General features: G+C 42.9%; 2 protein-coding genes across 6 annotated transcripts in view; one reads left to right on the forward strand and one right to left on the reverse strand.

Annotated features, from left to right (window-relative positions):
* Nucleotides 1–1,983: 1,983 nt before the first annotated feature.
* Nucleotides 1,984–12,703, reverse strand: notum1a (notum, palmitoleoyl-protein carboxylesterase a). Of its 2 annotated transcripts, none has more exons than XM_048246982.1 (12): nucleotides 12,656–12,703; nucleotides 12,082–12,470; nucleotides 8,635–8,687; nucleotides 8,419–8,514; nucleotides 7,549–7,609; nucleotides 6,938–6,996; nucleotides 6,742–6,844; nucleotides 6,414–6,605; nucleotides 6,063–6,160; nucleotides 5,191–5,338; nucleotides 5,006–5,053; nucleotides 1,984–4,479 (listed from the first exon to the last, which is right to left on the reverse strand). In XM_048246982.1, exons 1-12 carry the CDS (start codon nucleotides 12,689–12,691, stop codon nucleotides 4,170–4,172), a joined length of 1,593 nt encoding a protein of 530 aa, XP_048102939.1. In that variant the 5' UTR covers nucleotides 12,692–12,703; the 3' UTR covers nucleotides 1,984–4,169. The 2 variants fall into 2 exon arrangements, with proteins under 2 accessions (XP_048102939.1, XP_048102940.1); XM_048246983.1 differs by lacking the exon at nucleotides 12,656–12,703 and adding an exon at nucleotides 12,574–12,597.
* An 8,563-nt stretch (nucleotides 12,704–21,266) lies between these two features.
* Nucleotides 21,267–24,841, forward strand: part of LOC125296158 (tether containing UBX domain for GLUT4-like) — a 41,914-nt gene continuing 38,339 nt past the window's right edge. For 3 of the 4 annotated variants that reach the window (XM_048245876.1, XM_048245874.1, XM_048245875.1), the window contains exons 1-2: nucleotides 21,267–21,357; nucleotides 21,514–21,828. In XM_048245876.1, coding sequence (XP_048101833.1) covers nucleotides 21,520–21,828 — 309 coding nt within the window. In that variant the 5' untranslated portion in view covers nucleotides 21,267–21,357; nucleotides 21,514–21,519. Of the gene's footprint in view, nucleotides 21,358–21,513; nucleotides 21,829–23,979; nucleotides 24,083–24,841 lie in introns of those variants that run through there. The other variant, XM_048245877.1, reaches the window with a different exon arrangement.

A 24,841-nucleotide genomic window follows, 5' to 3' on the forward strand; every position in this document is an offset into this window, starting at 1 on the left:
TTAAGATTAAGTTTAATTAGCTCCCCCCTTATGATAGATGCCAACATGTATTTGATGCATACAAATTTATAATGCATACCTATGCATGGGTTATGGTTCACTAAAGTCATAGAACAGCCAGAACAAAGCATATACCCTGTACATGAAATATAACATCAATAAACTTATGTTCCCATCTTCCACCACACCATACTCTATTCTGTATAGGCGAATCTAGTGTAAAGCGGATACATGTTGGCCTATATTGTCTAGGTAAATCAGATTAAACACCCTAAACTATATATTTTCTGAAAGCATATAACCTGTAGATGAGACATAACACCAGTTAAGACATGTCCCATCTTCCTCCATGAATGCACAATACATTGCCCTCTATTCTGTATAGGCAAATCTAGTGTAAAGTGGATACATGTTGGCCTATATTGTCTAGGGAAATCAGATTAAACACCCTAAACTATATCTTTTCTGAAAGCATTTAACCTGCATGAGACATAACACCAGTTAAGACATGTCCCATCTTCCTCCATGCCATGAACAATACATTGCCCTCTATTCTGTATTGGTGAATCTGTAAAGCAGATATATTTTGGCATGTACAGTCCAGGGAAAACAAATCAAACACCCTAAACTACATATTTTCTGAAAGCATATAACCTATGAGATATAACACCAGTTAAGACATGTCCTATCTTCCTCCATGCCATGAACAATGCATTGCCTTCTATTCTAGGCAAATCTAGTGTAAAGGGGATACATTTTAGCCTATATTGTCCAGGCAAAACAGATTAAACACCCAAAACTATATCTTTTCTAAAAGCATATAGCCTCTAGATGAGATATAACACCAGTTAAGACATATCTTATCTTCATCCATGCCATGGAGATGGTTCATAATCCTGTATTGCATTTGCTCTGTATTAAAACGCATTGATTTTAATATATGGCTGAAAAAGGTAGAGCATTGAAACATTTTCAATATTACCATGTCAAATCATATTCTTGTTTAATATGACCACAATTTGACATCAATTTCACCCCTGTAGGCTGAATAGTAATTCAGATATAGCTGGGTCAATATATAGCCATTTTAACCTCTTGACAGCCATGTCCAACAGTACCAGAATCCATGAAAAAACCTTTTGTATCAATTTTTTTTGACGTTTAACCCTATATTGACCCGCCTACACGTCTGAAAGAAGCAAAGAACATGCAGAGATTCTGTTCATGTGCATGTTCAACCACGTTCAACCTGTTCAACCATGCAGAGATTCTGTTCACGTGCGTTGGTGTCGTTCACACATGAGCGCATAATGTCTGCATGTAAGCATCCCATTTGAATCACCCAAAGGGTTGAACATCCGTTTGACAATGATCCACATATACTGCGGAGGACATGCCTAAAATCAACTATTGTTAAGAGTTATAGTGTCATTTTAAAAGCCCTTACAACTTGAAAATTCATCGTAGTGCATTATAAAGCTTCTTTTATGCCATTATTGAGAATTTTTTTCCCATAATGTTGCCCTTATTGAGAGGTAAAAGAAGCTTTATGATACCACAAGTTCTATCTCATTCTACACCTTTTTAGGTGTAGACATAACTTTTTGAATGATTCTAGACTTATGTCAATCATTATTAGACATTATGAATACGTTATAACCCTGAATGTGTTTATAATGGCTTTATTATGGACATGGATATTATTCATTTATTTACAAGTTTAAATAAAGTGTTACCTTGGATTTTTTCAGACCTCTGTGGTGTTTTTGTATTTCTTTATTGTTCATCAAAAGATCTTCTGCTTTTAATTTACTACTGTATGTTGGATTGGGCAAATTGAATTGTTTGACTGTAGTGTTTGTGTCTGTGTGAAAAGTATCATGGCATGTTGTGTTGTTGACTGCTTGTGCATGTTGTGCAACAGCACATGTTGGAAGTGGATTCATCAAGTATACGTGGGGAAGGAGAAAGGACACAGAAACATGTCTTTGGAATAAATGTAATGTGTCCTTTTTGATACAAAGACATGCAATGAACGAAGGAAAAACAACAAATATTTACAATTTACAAAGAATCACTTCTCTGTGAAAACAGCATTTTATAAATATGATTTACATAAGAAAATAAATATGTAACGTACGAAAAGTAGCTTGAATGCTTTCTATTAAAATATGTTACACTGAAAATAACAAGTAAAACCTCTTCATGTCTGGTCTGTTAAGAAATAGAAGTTATTATTTTGTATCCATAAGCTTTAAAATATAGACTGTTACATAAAGCATTAATTTAATATTTTATTAAAAAAAAGTTTTTCTATTAAATATTTTAATAGTCCAGAGTGTCTTCATTTCAGGAGAAACAGATAAAGTAACCAGAGCGGCTCAGTGAGGGGTATTCCAGTGGGAGTCCTCTGGTGGATCTGTGAGTTACTCTGATCAACACAGACACATCAGCCATGGCGCTGGGGGAAGGGTTGAATCAGTGAACGTTTACCACACATCGACGCTGATGACTCATCTACTACATTGCAGTTAAACTTATCATACAGGTACTAAGTACATGACATCAAAGAGCTCCAATGAAAACTAGAGACACCTCCACACACCTGTCTAGAATGTCTGTGTTCAGCACCGTGGTCTTGTGGTTGATAAATGAAGCTCTGAATGCATGCTGGCGGTTTGGGTAAAAAGGTTTCATGACTCCGTATGTACACTCTTCAGACAGTTGCTGATGTCTGCTTATTATATCTGAAGCACCACAACTGAGACTCTTAGCAGCAAAACATTTCTCCTAAGTTATTTTCTTCTGATAAAATCTATCTTGAATAATTCATGGAAACATCAAACACTATTATTATTATTATTATTATTATTATTATTATGATGGTGTTCACTGCAGCAGAGATCTCGTGATTTTATCTGCACAATCCTGAAATAATTTAAGACAAAACAATCTGTACAACTGAGTAGGTTGTATTAAGTTCAGGTCTGGGCAGTTTAATTTACAGTCTCTACCAGCAGTTTTCAGGTTCTATAAAAAGCTATAAGCCATCAGAACCAGAAATGAGTATCATGAAGGAACCAATATAGATCCTTTGATGGGTGTGACTGTCCTAGTCATGGGACATGTGTTTTAAACAAAAGGCAGAGGCCTTCCCAGCAGAGAGAAGAGACAGCTGTTCAATCACATGAGAGGAACACACTGAGGTGAATTAGGCTTCACTTTTCCTCTTTCTTCTCTTTCTTCTCTTTCCTTAGAAGTGGAATGAAAGAAATGAGAGAGAGAGACGAGACAGAGATGTGAGGCTCAAGCCTTCTCCCTAGTCTATCACTCCCAGTGAGAGAAGAGGGAGTGTCTATATTTAGGAGCTTATTCTAATTTGTTTGAAAAGTACAGATCCTGAGCTCTTTTTGTCAGCCGTTTGTGTGTGTGTGTGTATATTGTTTGTGTGTGTGTGTGTATACCTGTGTGTATATTTGTCATTTGAGGATGTTTGTTTAGTATGAGGAAAGCTTCTTCACTACACTGTTATTTTAAAAAAAAAAACTTCATAAAGTTTCTAAAGACTACTTCATCATACCCACTGATGTTTTTGATCTCTTTCACCTTCTTAAAAAAAATGTCAATACAAAACAAAACAAAACACTAATAATTAAAACCTTAATGTTGATAAAAAAAAGAGAATATAAACACATTAGAGTATCCTTAAAACCGGATTACATTCGTGATATTACTTTTTTTCTTTTACAACCAAAAGATAAGTTAAAGGCCAGTAGCAGTGAGGTGTGCTTTGTCCAGGTTGTGTGTGTCTCCAGTACCTGTGAAATGTTCAAGTGTGTCTGAGTCCGACTGGTAATGACAGACCTTTAGGGTGCTGGGTCGTGTGTGTGACACCATGTATGTTAGCAGACGTGTATTCTGGTATGTGCTTTCGTGTGTATGTGTGTATGTGTGTGTGTGTGTATGTGTGTCTGTGTCTGTGTGTGTGTCTGTGTGTCTGTGTGTCTGTGTGTGTGTCTGTGTGTGAGTGTGCGTGTGTGCATGTGCGTGTTTTCAGGTTCCAGGTTTGCAGCTTTTGAGAGACCCCATATGAATCTAGGGCAGTTGGTTGGGTGATTTGGGTGGAAGGGAGGGTGATGATGGCACCATCCCCACTGTTGCCCTGGCGATTAGCTGCCGTTGCTGAGCATGCCCAGTAGCTTGCTGGGGTCCATGCCTTGCTGCTGGGCCATGGCCTGCACGTCGAAGCCCATGTGCATGAGGAACTGCAGAACGCTCATCTCCTGACCGCTATACTGGTCCCGGATGGTCGGGCACGTGGGGTTGCAGTGGGGCCACGGGCAGCTGTCAATCAGGTGCATGGGGCATCCCCTGGGCGGGGTCTTGTTGCTGTGTCGGGCGCTGTCATGGAAACTGCGGTCCCAGCAGTGCAGCGCGCGGGGGAGGGAGGTGCCTTTCACCTGCACGTCTAGCCAGTAACTACACACACACACACACACACACACACACACACACACACACACACACACACACACACAGACACACACACGCAAGAGGGCGCTGTTACACTTAAGCAGCCATTTCCATAGGCTGATGCGACCACATCAATAATTTAGAAGTTACTGTAAGAACTACCTAATGCATAACAAAGAAAAAGTTAATACAAAGCAGTGCTATGTGTGTAAGTGTGTAAGAGTATGTATAGAAAGTAGTGATGGGCAAATGAAGCTTTGGTGAACCACTGAACCACAGCAGTGTGAACCTAGCAACACTAGCTGAAAAGCAAAAAGATGGCCGCCACACATACATTTTTCAACATAAAAGTCCTTAGCAAACCAATATTTTTGGTTACATATACTGGTTTGGGTAAGGACTTTTATGTTGAAAAATCTACATGTGGCAGCCATATTGGATTTTTTCATTAGTGTTGCTAGCTTCACACTGCTGTGGTTTAGTGGTTCACCAAAGCTTCATTTGCCCATCACTAATAGAAAGCTGTTCTTACCTCCTGGTGATGATCTCATGAGACAAGCAGGCAGGAGCAAACATGGCCCTGCAAAGACACAATACAACAGCTGAGTCTACAGATCTCATAACACATTAGTATAAAAGCCTGTGTGTGTGTGTGTGTGTGTGTGTGTGTGTGTGTGTGTGTGTGTGTGTCTGTGTCTGTGTGTGCGTTCTGCTTACGGGACGTCCTTGAGTGTGTTCCTCAGCTGGAGCCCGAGCTCCTGGATGTAGTTCCACTGACCCTCCTGTAGGGGCTGGCCCGTTAGGTGGATGTTGTCTACGGTCAGCTGAGCTTCATCAAATAACCACTGCACCACAAACACGGGACCTAAACACACACAGACATGGACACAGAGAGGAGAGAGAAAGGAGTATTTACCATGTGCAATAACTAGAATGTTCACAGTTATGCACATGCATTCATTACAACATATACATTTTTTAATATTGTTTGAGACACTAATGGTCAAAAAAAAGACACAAAAGGTAGGCAAAGTCCAAAGTCTGAGCTAAAGCTCAATGTAATAAACTAATGTAATAATATATTTGCTAATTCAATATCATGAGCAAAATCCTAAACTCAAACATCGGTGGATCTGCTCAATGCTCCCTTCCGCCCAATGTACGATAGCTTAAGGTCATGCATGAGACACTTTAGACAGTAAGTGACTTTGCTCTTGACTTGGCATTTAAATCAGGGGTCTAAATCTTGATGACAGCTATCTTTAAGATCAACTGCATCAGTCTTTTCTTAAGAGACAATTTGGGGTCTTCGACTGAAATCACTGAGATTTTTTGAGACAACGTAAGGGGAAAAAAAAAAGAATCTATGACTCATAAGTATGACTACTTCATAAGTATGAAAAAAAAAACCCATCTGAAATGTTTGGCAACCACACAGTAGATAAACAGATAAAGGTTAAGAGGTAAATGTTAATGGAGATGAGGAGTAACTCCTATGTGCCAACATCAGAAGACCTGTGTGTACTGAGTATCTTTCTGCTGATGTGCGTTTACTATAACAGTGTTGGAGAGTGAAGGGAAGCACTCACGTTTGATAGTTGGGTAAACTCTGTAACCAAAAAAGCAGTTCCACTCCTCCCCCTCATGGGCCTTCCTGCAGCTCTCTGGGACGACACCTCCCCAATACCTAATGGACAGAGGTCAAATCAATATGACTCTCAGGTGTTGGGCTCATTATTGCACCTGCGTGATATTATGTCACTAATATCACATACAAAGAAAGTCATTGGTGATGTTTGAGCCATCCTTACAAAGAAATTATCACTATAATTTGATACAAAACATTTTTCAAACAATTAATTACTATATATATTTATATATAAATGTAGCGACATCAGATGGTCCATGTGTGTGTGTGTGTGTGTGCGCGTGTGTCTTACTTGATGCCTCTCTTGATGGCCTCCGTTGGGGCACAGCTGAGGGTGTCCAGGCAGTCGCTGCAGTGGTACTGCTTGTTGTCCAGGAACCAGCCCGAGTCAGACAGACCACGCACCTGGATGCCCCCATAGCCCTGCTCCGCAAGCAAGTCTGCCACCGCATCCACATTCAGCAGCACTCCTGTACCGCCAGCACTGTCACACACACACACACACACACAAACACACACCACGAGAGAAAGAGATTTAACATTGGCCATGGAGGACAACATTTCCTTTTATGCAATCAGAATCACATTCACACTTGTCTGTAACAAAAGTAAGCTCATACCTGCTACCAGCGAGTAGCACCACCTTGGCCGTGTCCAAACCTTTGGTCAACAACTCCTTGACCACTTCCTTTATAATCAGAGATCCCATGAACGCATAGTCACCTAGACCAACATATAATTAGAGCGTAATTAAAGAACAGCTCTAAACACACACCAGATGAATGGGAAAACACAGACTTGAAATAACAGGCTTACTGTCGTTCGTCTTTGGAGAGACCCCACTCCATACATCACTGGAGCAATATGGTATGAATCTAAAGAAGGTAAATGATTGAAATAACCACTGTTATGTAAGATAACATAGACATACATAAACTAACATAAATAAACAGAGCAACCTAAAGTTATTGTATATAGCACTGCATATAGAACAATGTATAGCCCATGCAGGTAATTCAAACTATACAATAATGTGACATATACAAATTGACTTAAGCATATATGTAATTATCTGGTTAAATCATTATCTGGGGTGCAGTAGTGACTACATGAGTAATTCTAGTGACATATTTGACCTGCTTCAGAATCTCTGGGCACAAGCTCAGTTCTCTCCCTACCCACCAGGGGGAGTCAGTAAACAGTGTAACAAATGGATGGTGATGCTCAACACAGTGTACTTAGGTGCTACACATCAAAGAGCATGTATCTAGGCACACTTGAGTGAATGTATGACTCAAAAACAGAACAACATGTATAAATCTGATAGGATTAGAAATTACTCTTCACGGTCATACTCATGTAAACATACTGGAACATACATATACTGTACACACACAGCAAGGCACAAATACACAAAGACTACTTACACCATGTTAGCATTCCACCAGTGTGGATTCTCTTCTGGAAGGGGAGAAAGTATTCCTGTGCCTAAGGACACCAACCACACACACACACACACACACACACACACACACACGCATACAGTAAGAAAAAAAATCACGACCACAATAAATAGCTGTTGTCTTCAGGGGAGACACAATGCCTACACCACAGAGCGGCTCTATCCTAAATTACCAGTGATGACAGAGCTAGAATAGTATCGGCATATTTAGAATAGAAATGACCACATTCACAGGCTGACCACATCAGACACTCCTAAACACCATCTCCTTATCATCAGTGTGTCTGCCTGAATTACACGCTTGTTGCATGACAGGCCTGTGTGTGTGTGTGTGTGTGTTTGTGTTTGTGTGTGTGCACGTGTGCGTGTGCGTACATGTGTGTGTGTGTGTGTGTGTGTGTGTGTGTGTGTGCTCTATTTCCTTACTGCTAAATGATGATCACAGGCATTGTGTGTGAGATAGTGACATCTTCTTCTGGTTTGAGTTTGCAAATGCATGTCTCTGAGTGAGTGATTATCTGTGCAGGGGTCTGTGAGAGTGTGTGACTGTGTGTACAAGTATATCTGTGAGTGTCCGTGTATGTGTCTTAGGAGGTGACTATGTCTATGAGTGTCTGTGCGTATGTGTATGTCTGCATGTGTCTGTTTGAGTATATTGTGTGTGAAAGTGTCTGTGATATGTGGGTGTGTATGCATTTGTGTGTGTGTGTGTGTGTGTGTGTGTGTGCACACATGCATGAGTCTGTTAATGTGTGTGTGTGTGTGTGTGTGTGTGCATATGTCTGTGTCTGTGAGAGTGTGTGTGTGTGCATATGTCTGTGTCGTGGCATCTCACCTGTCTTTGTGTTTGGCCATTTTGTGGAGCTCATGAGGCGTCTCATTGTCTCGTATCTACTGTTACAACTCTCTCTGTTAAAACAGTACCAGCCACCTGTTCACACATACAGACACACACACACAGATAAATCATTACAGAAAATCAACATTATCAACATTCAAAGTCATTTAGTCACTAGTCATTTAGAACAAGTACAAAACACGAACAACTCACCTTCTAAGAATATAAGCCATCTTCTACTTCCTTTGGACTCTTTTATGTAGTAACTGTAAGACAAATGTAACACCATTTAGCACACACATACACACTATGCAAAGTTTTTCTGTTCAACTTTTTTTCTCTGCCACTTTAATAGAAATAACAAGAAGTACATAATTACCCAAAGACATTAAATGGGATGAATAATTAACAAATGCCATTAAGAAACACAATTAACTCACTCACTCACACTGTTACATTCATACACACACTCTAAATTAAAAGCCAGAGTTGCATATACAGACACACATTACGTATGCTAATAGATGCTGATGTAAAGTCACAGTCTGAATTTAGCCATTCACACTAGGCCTTCTCTGCTGCACATCAATTAGTGTCCACAGGGGGGCGACAGATATGGAAGACATATGCAAAGTACATTATTACATCGACATCAAAATTTTACATCAATGATTTCCCACACATGTTTTCCATCCAACATCAGTCAGACAGTTGGAAACTGATCTTGCTTACACTCCACAAACATCAAATAGATAAATAGGCCTCAGAGAGAAATATATAATGCAGGTGATCATGCCAACCGTTATGCCATATTGGCCTGTGCTGTCCAACATATCAAACCAACCGGTATAGTTTCAATACTGAGACAAAGTGATCATATCACTGCAAGTCTGAAACACACATATCCAGATGTAATGTGATAGCCAAGGTCGTTAAAACTATTAAAACTGTTTCTATTCATACTTCGTTCATGCTTCTCTACACACTAACACTCACAAACTCCCACTGAACCACACAAAATACAATAATCTCCATGTTATACACACGCATTACACACACAGACACACACACACACACAAACACACACAGGATGTGTTTATCTTCCATGACCTAACTCTATGACCATCTACCACAGACAGCTTACATACATACACGTGCATGTGTGTGTGTGTGTGTGTGTGTGTCTGTGTCTGTGTGTGTGTGTATGTGTGTGTGTGTGTGTGTGTTTGTATGTGTGTGTGTGAACATCTGTGAACATCTGTGACAGTTCCTGCAGGGACAGAAGCAGCGGCACACACACACAGAAATGCAATGGGAGTTATGGAATGACAAGTGCGGATGGGAGCATTAGCAGCGGAGCTGTAGATTCAGATGGGGGGAACAGCTGAATGCAGTTGGAACAGGGGACAAGTGGGGTGCAGACACTGGAGTTTCACAAACACAGATGTTGACATGCTGCTTAAGGATGTGTTCATGGTTCAAGAGACAGGACCACATGAGACACTGGGAAGGGAACAAAAGAAAATAGCCAACAGAGAGAAAGAAGGCAAGGGAGGGAGAGGGGGGGTGAGAGCACTGAAAACTAGAAAGAGAAAGTGGCAGCAGCTGTGGAGATCTTATACTGCTATGGGTAGTCAGCTGTGATCTGACATGTTTGTTTGTGCGTGTGTATACATGCATGCATGCGTGTGAGTGTGTTTGTGTGTGTGTGTGTGTGTGTGTGTGTGTGTGTGTGTGTGTGTGTGTGTGTGTGTGTGTGTGTGTCTGACCCAGACGCAACAGAAGCTAAAAAGCATGTAGCAGATGGGACAGAGGACACACTGGGAGTACTGTCTGGATCCAACACACAAACAAACGTGCACAGACACACACACACACAGAGTAGGCCTACAAAACATTAAAATGAAAGAATACACTACAGTATGAGATCAATAAAACGGAATGCCTCTTTACACTGTTTGGGTCAGCCAGGGGAAATCAAGTCCATCAAAGCTAAATGTCAGATCAAGCAGCAGTCTTTATGAAGCGGTTTTCATTTCACTCCTCTGGATTAAAAACAGCAACGAAGACACATTTGGTTTCAATAGGAACCCTATTCAAGGGTATGAGGACAGGGTTGAGAGCAATCAGTAAAACAGTGATAATCTTAATGCTAATCACACAAATCCTGATAGCCTGGCTTTGATTAAAGAAGGTACTTTGCCCAGTTTTGCTTTAATACATTGTTATGCTAAAATGGTCTAATGGTTTGCCTTCTGATGCGGCTGGATCGGCCCCATAGAGTCACTCTCAAATAGTTATTATAGTCCCAGCATGAGATTGTTTTGAAGACCAAGGGCACCCAACAGTGAAACTCACTGCCATTTTCTGGTTTCGGAAACACCCAGGGTTTCGCCGCCTAAAAAATTAGGTTCTGCACGGGGCTGCCTAGAGTGCAAGTTCATATTTGTAGACTAACCTATCAATAATCGTAGGGTCACATCAATGATCAATAATAGCTGCAACACCTGACAGGAGTGACTACATACTTTGGGCCTTTGCTTTGAAAAGACGAGGAAGGGTGAAGAAGAAGAATGAGGCTACATCACTAGATGTAACAATCAACTCCCCTTTCTTGGATGAAAATACCTCTTGACAGCCTAAAATTCACCAAAATGAATGTAAAGGCTTACAATGAATGTCAATAACAATTAATTATCATCAATTCAAGCAATCAACTACCAGCATCTCCTTTGTTGTGCCAAAATTACAACATCAGGTATATGGTCTTTTAGGAAGGAAGGCACTAGGGTTAGGCAAGGGTTAGGGTTCGCTATGGCAGCGCTGCCTTGAAATCGACGGTGGGGCCCCAAAGACCATAAAGCACATCAACAGGGCTTAAATTTGACATTGTTAGCCTAAGGATGTCTGTACAACCATGTGTGCTTATCGACCAATCCTGCATTTTGTCGTTTATGTTTTTAAGAGCATTGAACCACACTTCTCTAAAACGGAAGGCCTGCTGGTCATCACCAGATTCTGCTAACAGGTTGCTCAATCACGATTGTGTGCCCCGCCCACCTGTTACTTTTCTCCTTGCAATTCACAAGCAATCATCCGTCAAGTAGGCTACTCAATAAAACAAATGTCAGGCTTTAATGGCCAAAGATAAGAATACAAAGCTTAATTGTGCAGTAACTATTCATTTTGTACGAAACACTGAAACACACCTGACACGGCTGAGCATCCGTTTCAACTGGGAATCGCAAAAGCGAAACATCGCTCGGAAACACTCCATGTAAAACCATGTGAGGTGCCTGACCAAATGTTTCCATAATTTACAGGAAAGCCAAAGCACCCATTCATCCTCTCCAACACCATATGAATAGTATGCCATGACTGAAGACATTTTTAAAAGTGTTTAAAAAGCTTGAATATAGTTGCAGAATCTATCTGTCAAAAAAGTAGGCTACCGCAGTTTGTGTGAACAGAGAAAGCGGCTTATGAGAGACTTGCAATTTAGGCTGCACGCCTTGAGTCATTCACGCAAATGCAATATATTTACCTGTCTGTATCCTGGACAATGACAACATAACGTCACTCAGAAAATAATCAATCATATACAGGCTAGAAACTGTTGTATCCCACATTATATTTGTATGTGTAAGAGGGATAACTTACCCTGCTGGACTCCCATCATTGCATGTAACGGATGTATTCTCCAAAAAGTGTAACTTCATATCATAGTCGAGTTTCTGCGCAGAGCACGGATACAACGATTGCGCGAGGTTCTTCACCTGCGTCATGAAGTTGTCCATGTTCTCTTCCACCGCCGTGAAATCCAGCGAGAAGCTCTCAGTTGTGTCGCCTCGGTCCCGATATGGCACTGAGGGCAGCACCCGACGGGGCTGGGAGTTACGACCACCTCTAAACCTCCTCGCTCCGAGAACTCCAGGCTGCAGAAGCACCAACACCGACACCGACCACATGAACCTCATCGCTGATATCCTCATCTGATAGGAGTGCATGTCCTCCTTGTTGCCTCCTTGCTTGTCTCTCTGGTGGCTGTGCTGAATCAAAGAATGCCAAAACACTGAAAGCGGCTACAACTTTAAAATTGTTCAAATAAATGCCATTGAAGGTTCTGAAACTAGTTTAAACCAAGACGGGTACTTTTCTCTCAATACTTGTGTTAGTTTGATGTAGAGCTGTAGAATTGTCAGTCATCTGTACCGGTGAAGCATCAGCATACTACCTGTGGGTTCAGCGCGCAGCATTTTATCCAGAGCATCCCCCTTTCCCATCCGCATTGGCCAATCAGTGAGAAGAATGGGATCCGGAGGCGTGTCAGATTGCCATCGTTGTCTTGTATAGTAAAAATGCCCACGCACAGGCTCCTGTGATCCTAACAGTTTCTTTTCATGTGGTGTTTTTCACTGGCTCCGAAATGCCTGTTTCCCCATCAATGGTTTTACAGAGTGAGAATAAACCACTTGTGGTACTTGCTTCCAGAGCAACCACAAAATAGCTTCCAATGCAAAATAATAAAATAATAGCCTGTGCAAGATATATAATAAAACAGTAAATTAGATTATTTGTTTGACAGATGATGGTGATGATGATGACGGTTATTATTATTATTATTAGGCCTATTATTATTATTATTACTATTATTAGTAGTAGTAGTGGTAGTAGTAGTCATAGTAGTATTAGTAGATAGTATTATAATTGATGCTGGTGGTGGTATCCTGTTTTTGTGCCCAAACCGATGAAAAGGAATAAATTATTTATGACTGCTGGGATACCGATTTAAGGCTTTCCTATTGCCTGAACTATCTATGGCTTTTCCCATTAATCAGAGTAATAACATACACAATTATGCCCACATGATCTGGTATTCACAAAGTTAGTTAGTTGACCCACAATAAAGTTAAGATTTAAATATTTCCACGCACGCTCCCGCGATTTAACCCTTAACCCATCACGGGGGGCGGCAGGCAGGTGGTGTCTGTAGCCCGCAAGAGAGACACGAGGACACTGTATCGAGTAGGGCCCCACCGACTTCAAAGGGACCGACCATCACTCTTCTGTCTGTTCCGCCTCGTTCTGTCCGGCAGTGAGCTTCTCCCTTCGCCGCCCAAGTGAAACCAAGGGGGAAATGACCACACCGCCCTATGGGCCGTCGTGGCCTTTAGATGTTCCATTTATATGGGTTGCGTTATTTTTAGTTCCTTTGTTTGCTGGTTTGCGTATGTTTTGTGTGTATAATTATGTCTTACCGACATGTTAAGGCTTAAAAGCCGCTCTTTATGCGGCTGCTCAAAAGAATCGGAAGGCTTCGCCTGTTGCGTTCAGCTTCAGCTGAGTGTGAACCTCAGTGGTTTATTAAAATCGGTAAACAAAACAGGGACATAGCGTCAAAAACCACGCAACTGGAGGTCTTTCTTTTCCTTCTCTTTCAGGATAATGGAAAGGGTAATTGGTTTATTCCAGCTAAGCCTCCAGGGGGGGTTGCTCTGATGTCTTAATTAACCGTTTCGCACAATAAACTCATAAATGCGTTAGTGCTTTAAAGAGTTAGTGTGCTCCATAGTGAGCAGTTACAGGCCTTCGGCGGTGAGATTAAAGGGATTGGGTGGCTAATGGTTAATGAGAGGCCGCTCGCAGATCACCCTGGCATAGCCGTCCAGGCCACGACCAACTTTAATTAAACTCTGGCTGTTATTATATGACTGTGGAGAACCTGTATGCCAGTAGTGTGTTGTTGTTTACTCCAGTGTGTAATTGTTGACATGTTGCCCACCAAGAATAGTTTTCAGTTTAAGATTTGAAACACCTATTTTTTTTTTAAACAGTCTGATTTTAGGCAGTGACATTGTCCTTCAAATCTGCAAATTATGAGAAAACTAATTGAATGGGAAGCCTGCATCAGTTACCAAACAGATGTGAAATAAACATACAACAAATCATTGATTAGACTTCATGAAAACAATTTGGGAAAGGCAACTTTTTTTGTACAGTGGACCTGTCTTTGCAGTGAGGAGGCTGGGACGTTCAGTCTCAGCCGTCCTGCTGGTATTCATTGTGAGACTTCAAACAGATGCCGGTATAGATTAGAGCGTGAGTGTGTCTGTGCAGGGCCCAGGAGAGTCTGTCACTGATTGAATCGGGTGACTTTGACCTGTTCCTCCCATTTTTATTACACGTCATCCTCAAGAATTTGACCCTTAAATCACTCACAGATGAGAGTGTGGAGGAAGACAGCAGTGTGTGTATGGGTGTGCACGCGTTTTGGGGATGCCAGGGACAGGAGCACTGAACTGGACTGTGAGTGACACTTTAGAGACACACGTGTATGCCTCTGTGCTCATTTGAAGGTTTTTCTCTGTGTGTCTGTGCCCACCTGCCTGGCATTGGAACTGTGATGGCAGTTTCTCTTTCTCAGCATTCTCAGCATTTCCTCAGCTCCACACAAGTTCTTGTTTATCACTGAACCCATTACTGTATTTAGTCATTTGCGTATTTGTGTTACAATTTGTAATGCTAAGATGATAAATTATGAAGTCACTGTGGATAAAAAAAAGTCTGCTATACCTAAACCAGGGTCTCTCTCTCTCTCTCTCTCTGTCTCTCTCTCTCTCTCACACACACACACACACACACACACACACACACACACACACAATGTCATGTCACACTTTTGTCCATTCTCCATTAGCCCTCTGATCATATAAACATATCATCTTTGCTCCTGACCAGAGAAGTCATGATCTCTTCTCTTGTGTCATACCTGCCAACACTGTTGCACCTTTCCTGCCCCCAGTGCACCTCTCACCCATCCCCTTTTAAGTGGCCCCATCTCCGCCAGCTCACACAGGCGACCCACACCTCCCCACAGATGTGCTCACCTCTCCGCGCACAAACATCCGTAATATTTCCCTCACATCCTGAACACCTCCATGCGTTGCTGGAAGTAGATCGGATATTGCCAGGTACGTTTCAAATAACTCCAGGACCTCTTTATTACCCCCCCCCCCCTCCTTCCTTTAGCTTAAACGCCAACTTCACAGGTGTGAGCTTTCATCTCATCCTTATCTGACCTCCTCTCCTAACACCAATAACATAATACACTTAACGTGCACTTACCATGACGTTCTGCTCAATCCTGTCTATCTCTCCTACCTACGTAGTACTAATTATCCCACCATTATTGTCTCCTATTCACACTGCCCTTTATTGTTCTCTATTTTTTAAGTCACTTTGGAGAAAAGCTTTAGCTAATGCTAATGGAAATGCATGCACATGTAAATGAACTTCACAGGTGTGGATCTTTATCACCTCAGACTGCCAGAGCTGTATACATTCACACATACACAGACACACACATCTTTCCCTCTTCTACCCCCCCCCTCCTCTCTCCCTCTCAGTGTCTCTGTCCATCCCTGGCCAGTGCTAGTTGTGATTTGCACATGTTCGGCCTGCGAGCCCAGCCGTGAGCATTGGATCCTGCCATTTGGAACTGTTAGATCAGGTTACATCAAAGAGATCAGAACGGATCAGGCTCTTGAAGGGGACATGCTCCAGCTCTCCTCATCAGAAACAGGTGTAGGTCTTCGCCCTAAGAACAAAGGCTAGATCAGCATCTATAAAAACCTTTGTATTTCACCGAAAATACTTTTTGAACGTTTTTTTTTCTTTACGTGTCACCCTTGTCTTGTACATGAGAGCAGGTTCATTTACCTATGTAGGTAGAGCTTTACTTATCAAACATCCATTCTAAAACATACCAAAACTAACTTCTGTTATCTTATTTTATCTTACATACTGTATCTCAGTTAAGCCTGAAACGTGTTGCTTATCATTTCACATTTATGTATATTATTTTACATTAATACAAAAGTTTAATCATATTTGAGGCTCATATCTGACATAGGTTTGACGTCAAAGCCCATTTCCTCTGTTGACTTTCTCTAGGTGAATACATAGTCTGATGGGTTGTTCTGATGTGTGAGGGGTTCATTATTGCTCTAATTCGCATGCTGTGTTTTCCAGCCTACTCTCTCATCTGTGGACATTCCAGAAGCTTTCCCCTGTAATTATGAGTTGTAACTTGTGACCACTGGTGAAAACCAAAAACAAACTTCTTCGTTTCGGGGGGGTGCAAATCCCATCGTATCAAAAGAACTGGGGAGCAGCCTTGAACCCCAGGAGAAACAGAAGATGCCATGCCAACCTCAGCTTCAGCCTTATGGAGTTCAATGACATCTTACAAATACACACACACACACACACAGACACACATACACACACACACACACACACACACACACACACACACACACACACACACACACACACACACAAGAAAGGTGGAAGACATCTGTCGACCAGGCTCCCTATCTTAGACAAGACCTTATATTGGTTGCAGATGATGCCCGATTGGGTGAAAAAACAGCCTAACTATTTCAAGGTAGGAGCTTTTTTCTTTGGACACCGCTGCCATGCGAGGAGTAGTAGGGATGAAGAGAGAATCAGGATGACAGGTTGTGCTTGATGCAGATGAAGATAAAATAAACCCTCTGTTTTCACTGTTCAAGAGCCCTTGCCTTTATTACCTGAACGCATCCTCTTTTTGTGGAGATGGCACACTTTTTTTTAGACAAAATATGAATTAAGTTTTGGTTATTGCAACCGGAGAGAAAGGAGTTAATTACAGAGTTAATTTACATCATGAATGTTAATGTATTGCATGTCTTTTGAAGATACACAAGCAATATTTTTCGTGTGATGTTGACAGGACAGGGCTTACTATTGCACTTTGTGAGTCAGGCCCACCAGGGATTTAGATCAAGGTTTGTTTAGGGAAACTGAAATGACCACTGTATACCTGACACTTGAAGGCACGCTTAGAAGTTGGCATGGAAACAATTCACCCAGGGAGTTCCTGTCTTGGAAGTGTGAATTTGTGTGTTTGTGTGGTCTCTGTGTGTTAGGGAAGACTTCCTTAAGGTCAGCCTGAGATGAGTGGTGAATGAGTTAGTGGGCATGTGTTAGTGTGATGGAATGACTGAATGTGTGGGCTTCGCTCAGGAGTTTCCACTCATGCCTTGAGACTGACTCACCGGACACCCTCCCCCTCCAACCCCACACACACCCACACACACACCACTACCACCATCACCACCACCTGCCCTCACATAGATGGTAAGGGGTGGAAAGTAGTTATCTGTCTCTCTTTTCCCGACTCACCTAAACACACACACACAAACACACACCTTTGCCACGGAAACACTTAGATAATCAGATGGTTTTTGTTGTGGAAAAAGTAGAACAGAGAGTTGCATGTTGCTGTTTGTCCACACGGAATGGAAAAGCCCCTTAGTACAGAGCACGCGAAGGAGTCGTTCTCTCTCCTCTCTTTCTCTCGCTCTCTCTGTCTTCCTCTCCTCCACTTCCATGTGTCCTGTGTAACAAACACCTTACTCACACAAATTCCCAGCAGTATCCTGATGACAATAAATGCCATGACCTATGCCTTTACACTGAATAATCAGTAGGCTATATCTGTGCTTTGATGATTCACCGATCAATAAGAATGAGTTGCAACTCTGTGCGCTGTGCTATGCTTTTTTCCGACCACTACCTTCTCGGCTGGAGTAGTTGGATGCCAAGTTCTGTTACCAGCCTCTGCCCGGATGGCTGCCAATTCCCTGACAGCCTGTGTCTCATCGTAATGACATCATTCAGCTGCTATGATTGCTTCTCGTGAGTCTTCCAGCCCACTGATGAAGCAGCTCACCACTGGGCTTGTCTGGGAAGGCCAAAAAAGAACTAGGCATGTCAAGCCCGCTTTTAGTATGTTTCTCTCAAACAGCTCAAACAATATAAGAGGTGCTGAACAATAAAGCGCACTTCAAAAGATCTTATCATTACTATTTTAAAATGAACATTTTGAACATTTTGAACATTCGCCAGTGGCACACTATGCCGGCGAGTGTTGTGGAAAAACACATTTCCAGAAATCCGTCAGAGTGGAGCAGTGGGTCTGGCAGGAGGGTTGGGGGTGGTGGTAGTGGTGGTGGGTGGGTTGGGGGTTGGTGAGGGCTGTGGGGAAGAGAGCAGTGAATTATAAGGGGGCTTCTCAGAACTTTGCTTTCGAAGGAAGTTGTGGCTCCACAAGCATATTTACGGCCCCTTTCTGAAGAGAGAGAAAGAGAGATAGAAAGACAGAGAGAGAAAGAGTAGAAAGAGAGAGATAAAGAGAGTAGAGAGAAAGAGAGAGAGAGGAGAGAGAGAGAGAGGGGTGCTGCTCTGTGTCTGTCCATCTCTCCACAGTCTGTCCTCACCCATCCATCTGTAAACACCTGCTCTTGGTTCTAGTTGCCTTGGTGTCCTTGTCTTTGCCATGTCTCTCCAAATGTATCCCTTTGTCCTATTGTGTGTTGATTGATGAATGATACGCTCTCACTTCACAGATTAACAGTCACTACTGTTGCCAGACTGTCTAGCCTGCTGAACACGCCAAACACAAATAGACTTTAATGTACAAACTTTTAGGAGACTTGAAACTTCTCATCATTACATATACTGACTTCAATACTCACAGGAGATACTGATGTATGCAGCTAAATGGATGCGGGTCTTTTTTTTATTTATCGCTCGGCACGTACACCTGTTATTGTGTGAATACCTCCTTAATTTCCATTCTGTCTCTTCTGAAAGTATTTTACACTCTGTGAATGGAGGGCTTCAGTCCTGTGCCCACTGTAGCCTGGCTGTATTTCTGATGGTCACACTGGAAATAGCCTGAGCTCATTAATACAATGATGATTTCATAGTGATGGGGGAAGGCTATCTGATTAGCCACCTGACAAAGCAGGGCATCACATTCTCAAACGCTCTGAGCTATGACGTTGTACAGGGACCTTGCAACGTCTCACCAAAGACAGTTTATGGAATGAGGAATGATGTGGTTGGACATGCATCATTCACATGACACTATATATAATGAGCCACATGATTTCATTGTGTCAACACTGATGTGGTGTTAACTTAATAAATATAGTTTCTTTTTCTTGTCAAATGAAAAGAGCATCTTATGTCGGTCACAGAAATTGTTCACACAACAGACACAATTATATCTTCACCCCATCTGTTGATGTACATCATCTGATGAATGAAAGATGTCACACATCTCAACACATCTGTTGATTTATCAAAAAATGTTCTTATAAAACGTATATAAATAATGTAAGATAATTGTAACATATGATGGCACAATAAAAGCCACTGTTGCTGGCTTTCAGATTAAACTGAATTTCCTCTCCCAGTGACCTCAACAGTCATGATTTTCTCACTCGTCCTCGAGCCGAAACATCTCATTTCCCCCTGCGGAACAGAAGCCATGACGTCCACTTGGGCCGACGAGGAGAGGACTCCCCTCCACTAGCGAGTTCTTTCATCTCTCCTCACCTCAGACATCAAAAGGCCCGGTTTATTGGCAGTGACGCTTCCAGGCTGGTGAAGGTAGTGCGGGTTTATTAGATTTTGGAAAGCAGAGGAGTATTTTCTCCCTGTGGAATGAAGCTATGCCAGGCAGGTATAGGGAGGAGGACGAGCGTGGTGCCGGCCGCTGTTGAAAAGCGAGGGGGGCCTCTTCGGGATCCAGACTCTGAGAACCAGATGAAGGCCGGCCACGGCCCTGAAATCATTACACCTTCAAAGGTAATTAACACATGGCTTTTGTTTGGCCTGGATAAGCCCCAGATTGTGTGGACACGGATGGCAGGCAGTGAGGTGGTGGTGGGTGGGGGGAGGGCATTGGGGCTGAGAGCAAGGTGTGCTGGGACACGCTTTCATGTCAGCAGGAAGTGCTTGACCTCTGACCCCGGGCTGACCTCAAATCTGAGCTGTCAACGCCAGTTCCTGCCACCGCCTGAACAGATGAACATGTGGACTCGAGGTAAAGGCTTGCACATACTCCACACATGTGCTCGCGCACACAACACACACACACACACACACACACACACACACACACACACACACACACACACACACACACACTTCTGCTAAAACATACCTGCCTGCATACCTGCAAGTACATCATCTGTCTCTGTTGTTATTTTGTGAAGTGTGTGTGGGTGTGTGTGTCTGTGTGTGTCTGTGTGTGAGAGAGCGAGTGAGAGAGAGAGAGTGTGAGAGAGAGAGTGAGTGAGAGAGATAAAGAGCGAGAATGTGTGTATGTGTGTGTGTGTGTGTGTGTGTGGGAGAGAGCGAGCGAGAGAGAGAGAGAGAGAGAGAGAGAGAGAGAGAGAGAGAGTGCGAGAGAGAGAGTGAGAGAGATAGAGAGACAGAGAGAGAGAGAGAGTGTGTGTGTGTGTGTGTATTCGTGCATGTGCATGTGTGTTGTGAGGGCCACCAGAGGTACTGTTTTGAAATGTGGTTGAAGAGCTCAGAGGATGAGTGCGCGCACACAAACACAGCCACACGCACAACCCTCTTAATATAAATCATCTTGACCAGACACTTGGACACAGAGGTCTGAGAGAGCGTGTCTTTGGGGAGTGACGGGTTTTGCAGTTTTATTGTTCCAGAAACCCTTGCTCGTTCAAAGGGCTCCGAATCCTCTAAACAGCGCGGTGGCCTTAGCCGTCAGGGTGGCTCGCCTTCAGTTCTGCGCGTCTGCTTCTCTCGTCCATGTGTATTCCGATACTCGTTCACACAGACGTCTATGCAAAGTGGCCCTGCTAGACTTTCTCTTTTGAGTATTTTCGGGCGAAACTCACACTTTGTCAGTTCAATGGCTCCAGATATCACACAGCCACACCCATCTGTCCTGGCTGATAACGCACAGAAACTTGCAGCATTTGTACAAGTGTCACCCAAAACCGAGTCATTCTGTGATGAGTCAGAAGCTTTTAAGGACGCCGTGAATGACCAGGATAGTACCAACAGGTATGGACTGCCAGGTTCTACTCATTTTCAATACCAGATAATATGTTTTATTGCTAAGAAGCTGTCTAACAAATTAAGCTAGAGCTTTCCAAATTAATGGGCAGGATTACAGTCACAGCATTAACGTCTGCCTGGTCTGGACTGTTCCATGTTTAGTAAATAATGGGACCTAAGAAAGGCCGCCGTAACCTGAAACGACCTAAGACAGCAGAAGTAGCAAAGAGACCCAATGGACCTGCAGACTCCCTGAACAACCCCGAGGCTGCACCCACAGAGGCCCAGTCCAGCATCAGTGGCACGACCGGTTCCAATGAGCCCTTCCCTGGAGCAGGACACAGGCTTGGAGAGGGACGTGGACACTCCCAGAGCCTCCCAGTGCACAGATGGAGATACAGTGTGAGGCCAGCTGCTAGCTATCTCCTGTTCCCTCAGACTCAGATCAAATGGCCCCGCATCAGTGAGGGCACACAGGTACGACCCCCCCACCCCAAACACACACACCCCTCTGACCACCCTGAATCGCTGACTGGTGTTCTCACACACACATACACACACCCCTCTCTCTCACACACACACAGGATGTGCGCTTCCATGGCCGGAGCTGAGTCCGGCGTTTCTTTTCATGCTGTTGCTTAGCGTTTAAAGTGTCAAGTTGCGAAAACACACAAACTTGAAAAGGCCTGCGGTCGGGGTCTTTGATATCTGGAATGTTCTTTTTGGGCCCTCTCTCTCTCTCGCTCGCTAAAACGTCTAAAGAGCCGCTACCACCCCCCTCCAGTCCCAGGGCTTGGGAATTTATTTTCCAGCTCGGGCCGTTCCGTGCGGAATAAGAGTGACTTTGTTTCCTGTGCGCGCAGCGTTTCCTGCGCGCGCGGCCCAAGATGGCGCAGAAATAACAGGCCCCCTTTTTTCCCGCCCGGCGAGCCACCCTCTGCTTCGGCCCTCTGCTCGGCCTCAGTCTCACGTTCTGCCCCGTCAGCTGCACGACACCCCAACCCCCACGCTCCTGCCCACCTCACCTAACGTCACCCAGAGGCCAGTGGCGCAGCGCTGGGAGAGAGATAAGAGTATTTGTCCATGACCGGGTCAAACTGGACGTCTGTCATTTGTCTGTCTTTGAGGATTGGTTAAAGATTCAAGTTACATGACCGGGGGATGACAAACTGGACAGTTGCATTTCTCAGGGTCTAAAACCTCTTTTATATGTACACAGACCTCTGTTTCTCTGTCCTGCAGGCTAAAGGGGTCTTCGGGACTGTCTGTCTTTGAGAGTGTTTACACCTAGGGAATTTTACACACCTCACCCCCTGTTTTTTCCTCTTTGTCTCCAAAAAGAAGACTGCTTTCGCATGCCATAATGCCTTTTGCTTTCTTCTTTTGTAAAATTAAAGATTCACACTGGACAACTCGTTACAGGGATATTGAGGGCTACAGTACAGGGATAAGATTTTTTCAAAACTCTGTATGAACAGTTGAAAGTGTACATTTCTCAGGGTCTAAAACCTCTTTTATATGCACATGCAATCACACACACACAATGCACAAAACAGTTGAACTGTTTCTCTGTCCTTGACACACACACACACACACACACACATGTGTGTGTGTGTGTGTGTGTGTGTGTGTGTGTGTGGCGCAAGTGCCTGCTGCTACTCTCTCCTGAATTACAAAGAGTGCCTCAGAGACTGCTGCAGTTTCATCCAAGTACAAGTTTCACACGGGGACACACACACACACACACACGCACACACACAGAGGGAGAGCTACACCCACACCACTCCAACCTCTCGAATGGATGGGGCTTCAGCTGAGTTGTTGAGTTCTATTAGAAACAGTCTGGAGTAAATAAATCTGCTGAAACCACACTACACGCATTACGAGTGATCTGGAAACAATATTCAATACATCACAGGCATAAATTACATGAGATGTATTTGTGCAAACACAAGCGCGCGCACACACACACACACACACACATTACTTCTTTCACACATGTGAATCAATTTGTGTTCGTACACACAAACACACATAGGCCTACACTCCCCAAAAAAATCTATCTTGGAGTGTGTGGAGACCACCCTAAGAGGCAAATGAAAATGTACAGAGGAAATTATCTCCTTTATTTTGTGCTGTAATTATGGTCACTGGTTTCCCTTCTGTCTCCGATTGACTGCAGTGCACTCAGCAGAAGAAAGGATGGACCATCTGACAGACAGCCTGTGCTATGCTTTATATTTCAACCAAAAGTCCACCAGAGGAAGAGAAATCAATCTCCTTTTTTTATGGATTTTCCACTTGTGAGCCACTATGTGCTGCGGAGTAGATCCGCTCAGAGCATTATCATCTTCTTACTGCCCTCTTCACATAACTAACACAGTTTCCACTGGACAGCAGTGACATGCCTGGTGTCAGTAGGAAACAAAGGAGGATATTGTTCTGGAACAACATTTAATTCGGCCAATTAGGTTCTCCTTCCTCCTTACAACAACATGTCACTCACTTGGTCGGTACACCTGCATCTCCTCACTGTGTGGGGGCGAAATCTTGAGGATCATGAGGATGTCCTATTGCTGATGAAAAGCTATGTAGAATTAAAACATAAAAACTCACAAAATATGAATGAATGAAATCTTTCCATATTTCTTCATCTCTCTTCTTTGTTTTTCAGGTGTTAAATAATGTAAATCAAGTGAAATCTAGTGCTGAAAAGACAGAATTTTTGGAGGTAGGAAAGATTATCTGTACACCCTGTAGAATAGTTAATCAAGCAAATGTGAGTAAAGGAGCAGAATCTCAGAAAGTAAATCTCAGTAATTGCATGGGTGAATCTACAAATGACAGACCATTTAAATGTCAAATATTGTAAATTGCAATAGCACCGTTATTGCATGAAATGTAAGGTGAGCGTCAATGTTTGTGATCAGTGCAGTACTCTATGTTGCCTCAGGGGGAGCTCTTCCTTTGGACAAACAGTTCCCGTTGAGGAAACCCTTACGGATACTTGAGAATACCACCTGATTCCAAAAGATGATCCTGTCAAAACATATTGAACCCATGCACTGACATCTGTAGTTTTCCTGAATTCCTTTAGCCTCCATTCAGTAGTTTCCCCTCTGCTACTCCTAACACATCCGCTCTCATTTCCTTCCACAGGTGGTGAGAGACGCCCCTCTCAGTCAGGCTCAGCTGCAGTTGCTTTTCATGTTGTGCAGTGTAAATGTCTTAAGAATAAGCTTTTGGGAAGTTTCAGTAAAGACGGATGAAGTCTTTATTTCAGTACAGAATACTGATTGAGCAGGTTTTGGTGCATTTAGGTAGATTTGAATTTCTTGATTGAATTTCTGAACGATTGAAAGTTAATGTTAAACAAATTGGACAGTGCAAGTTTTGGTTGTCTCCCTCTCAGGTTATCTTAAACATGAATGACAGTGATTCATGGAGTAGAGGACAGTACAGAAACCAACACACTTGTGTGTTTTTGCAG

Source organism: Alosa alosa, chromosome 6 (assembly GCF_017589495.1).
Source record: "Alosa alosa isolate M-15738 ecotype Scorff River chromosome 6, AALO_Geno_1.1, whole genome shotgun sequence".
Lineage (NCBI taxonomy): Eukaryota > Metazoa > Chordata > Actinopteri > Clupeiformes > Clupeidae > Alosa > Alosa alosa.

Excerpts from the sequence above, each read along its gene's own strand:
- notum1a (XM_048246982.1), bottom strand. The coding sequence starts at position 12,691 with ATGCTCTGGATAAAATGCTGCGCGCTGAACCCACAG. Across the intron at positions 12,471-12,655 it reads GCTGCGCGCTGAACCCACAG|CACAGCCACCAGAGAGACAA; the intron begins GTAGTATGCTGA and ends TCTTTGATTCAG. Across the intron at positions 6,161-6,413 it reads GCCATCAAGAGAGGCATCAA|GTATTGGGGAGGTGTCGTCC; the intron begins GTAAGACACACG and ends TCTGTCCATTAG.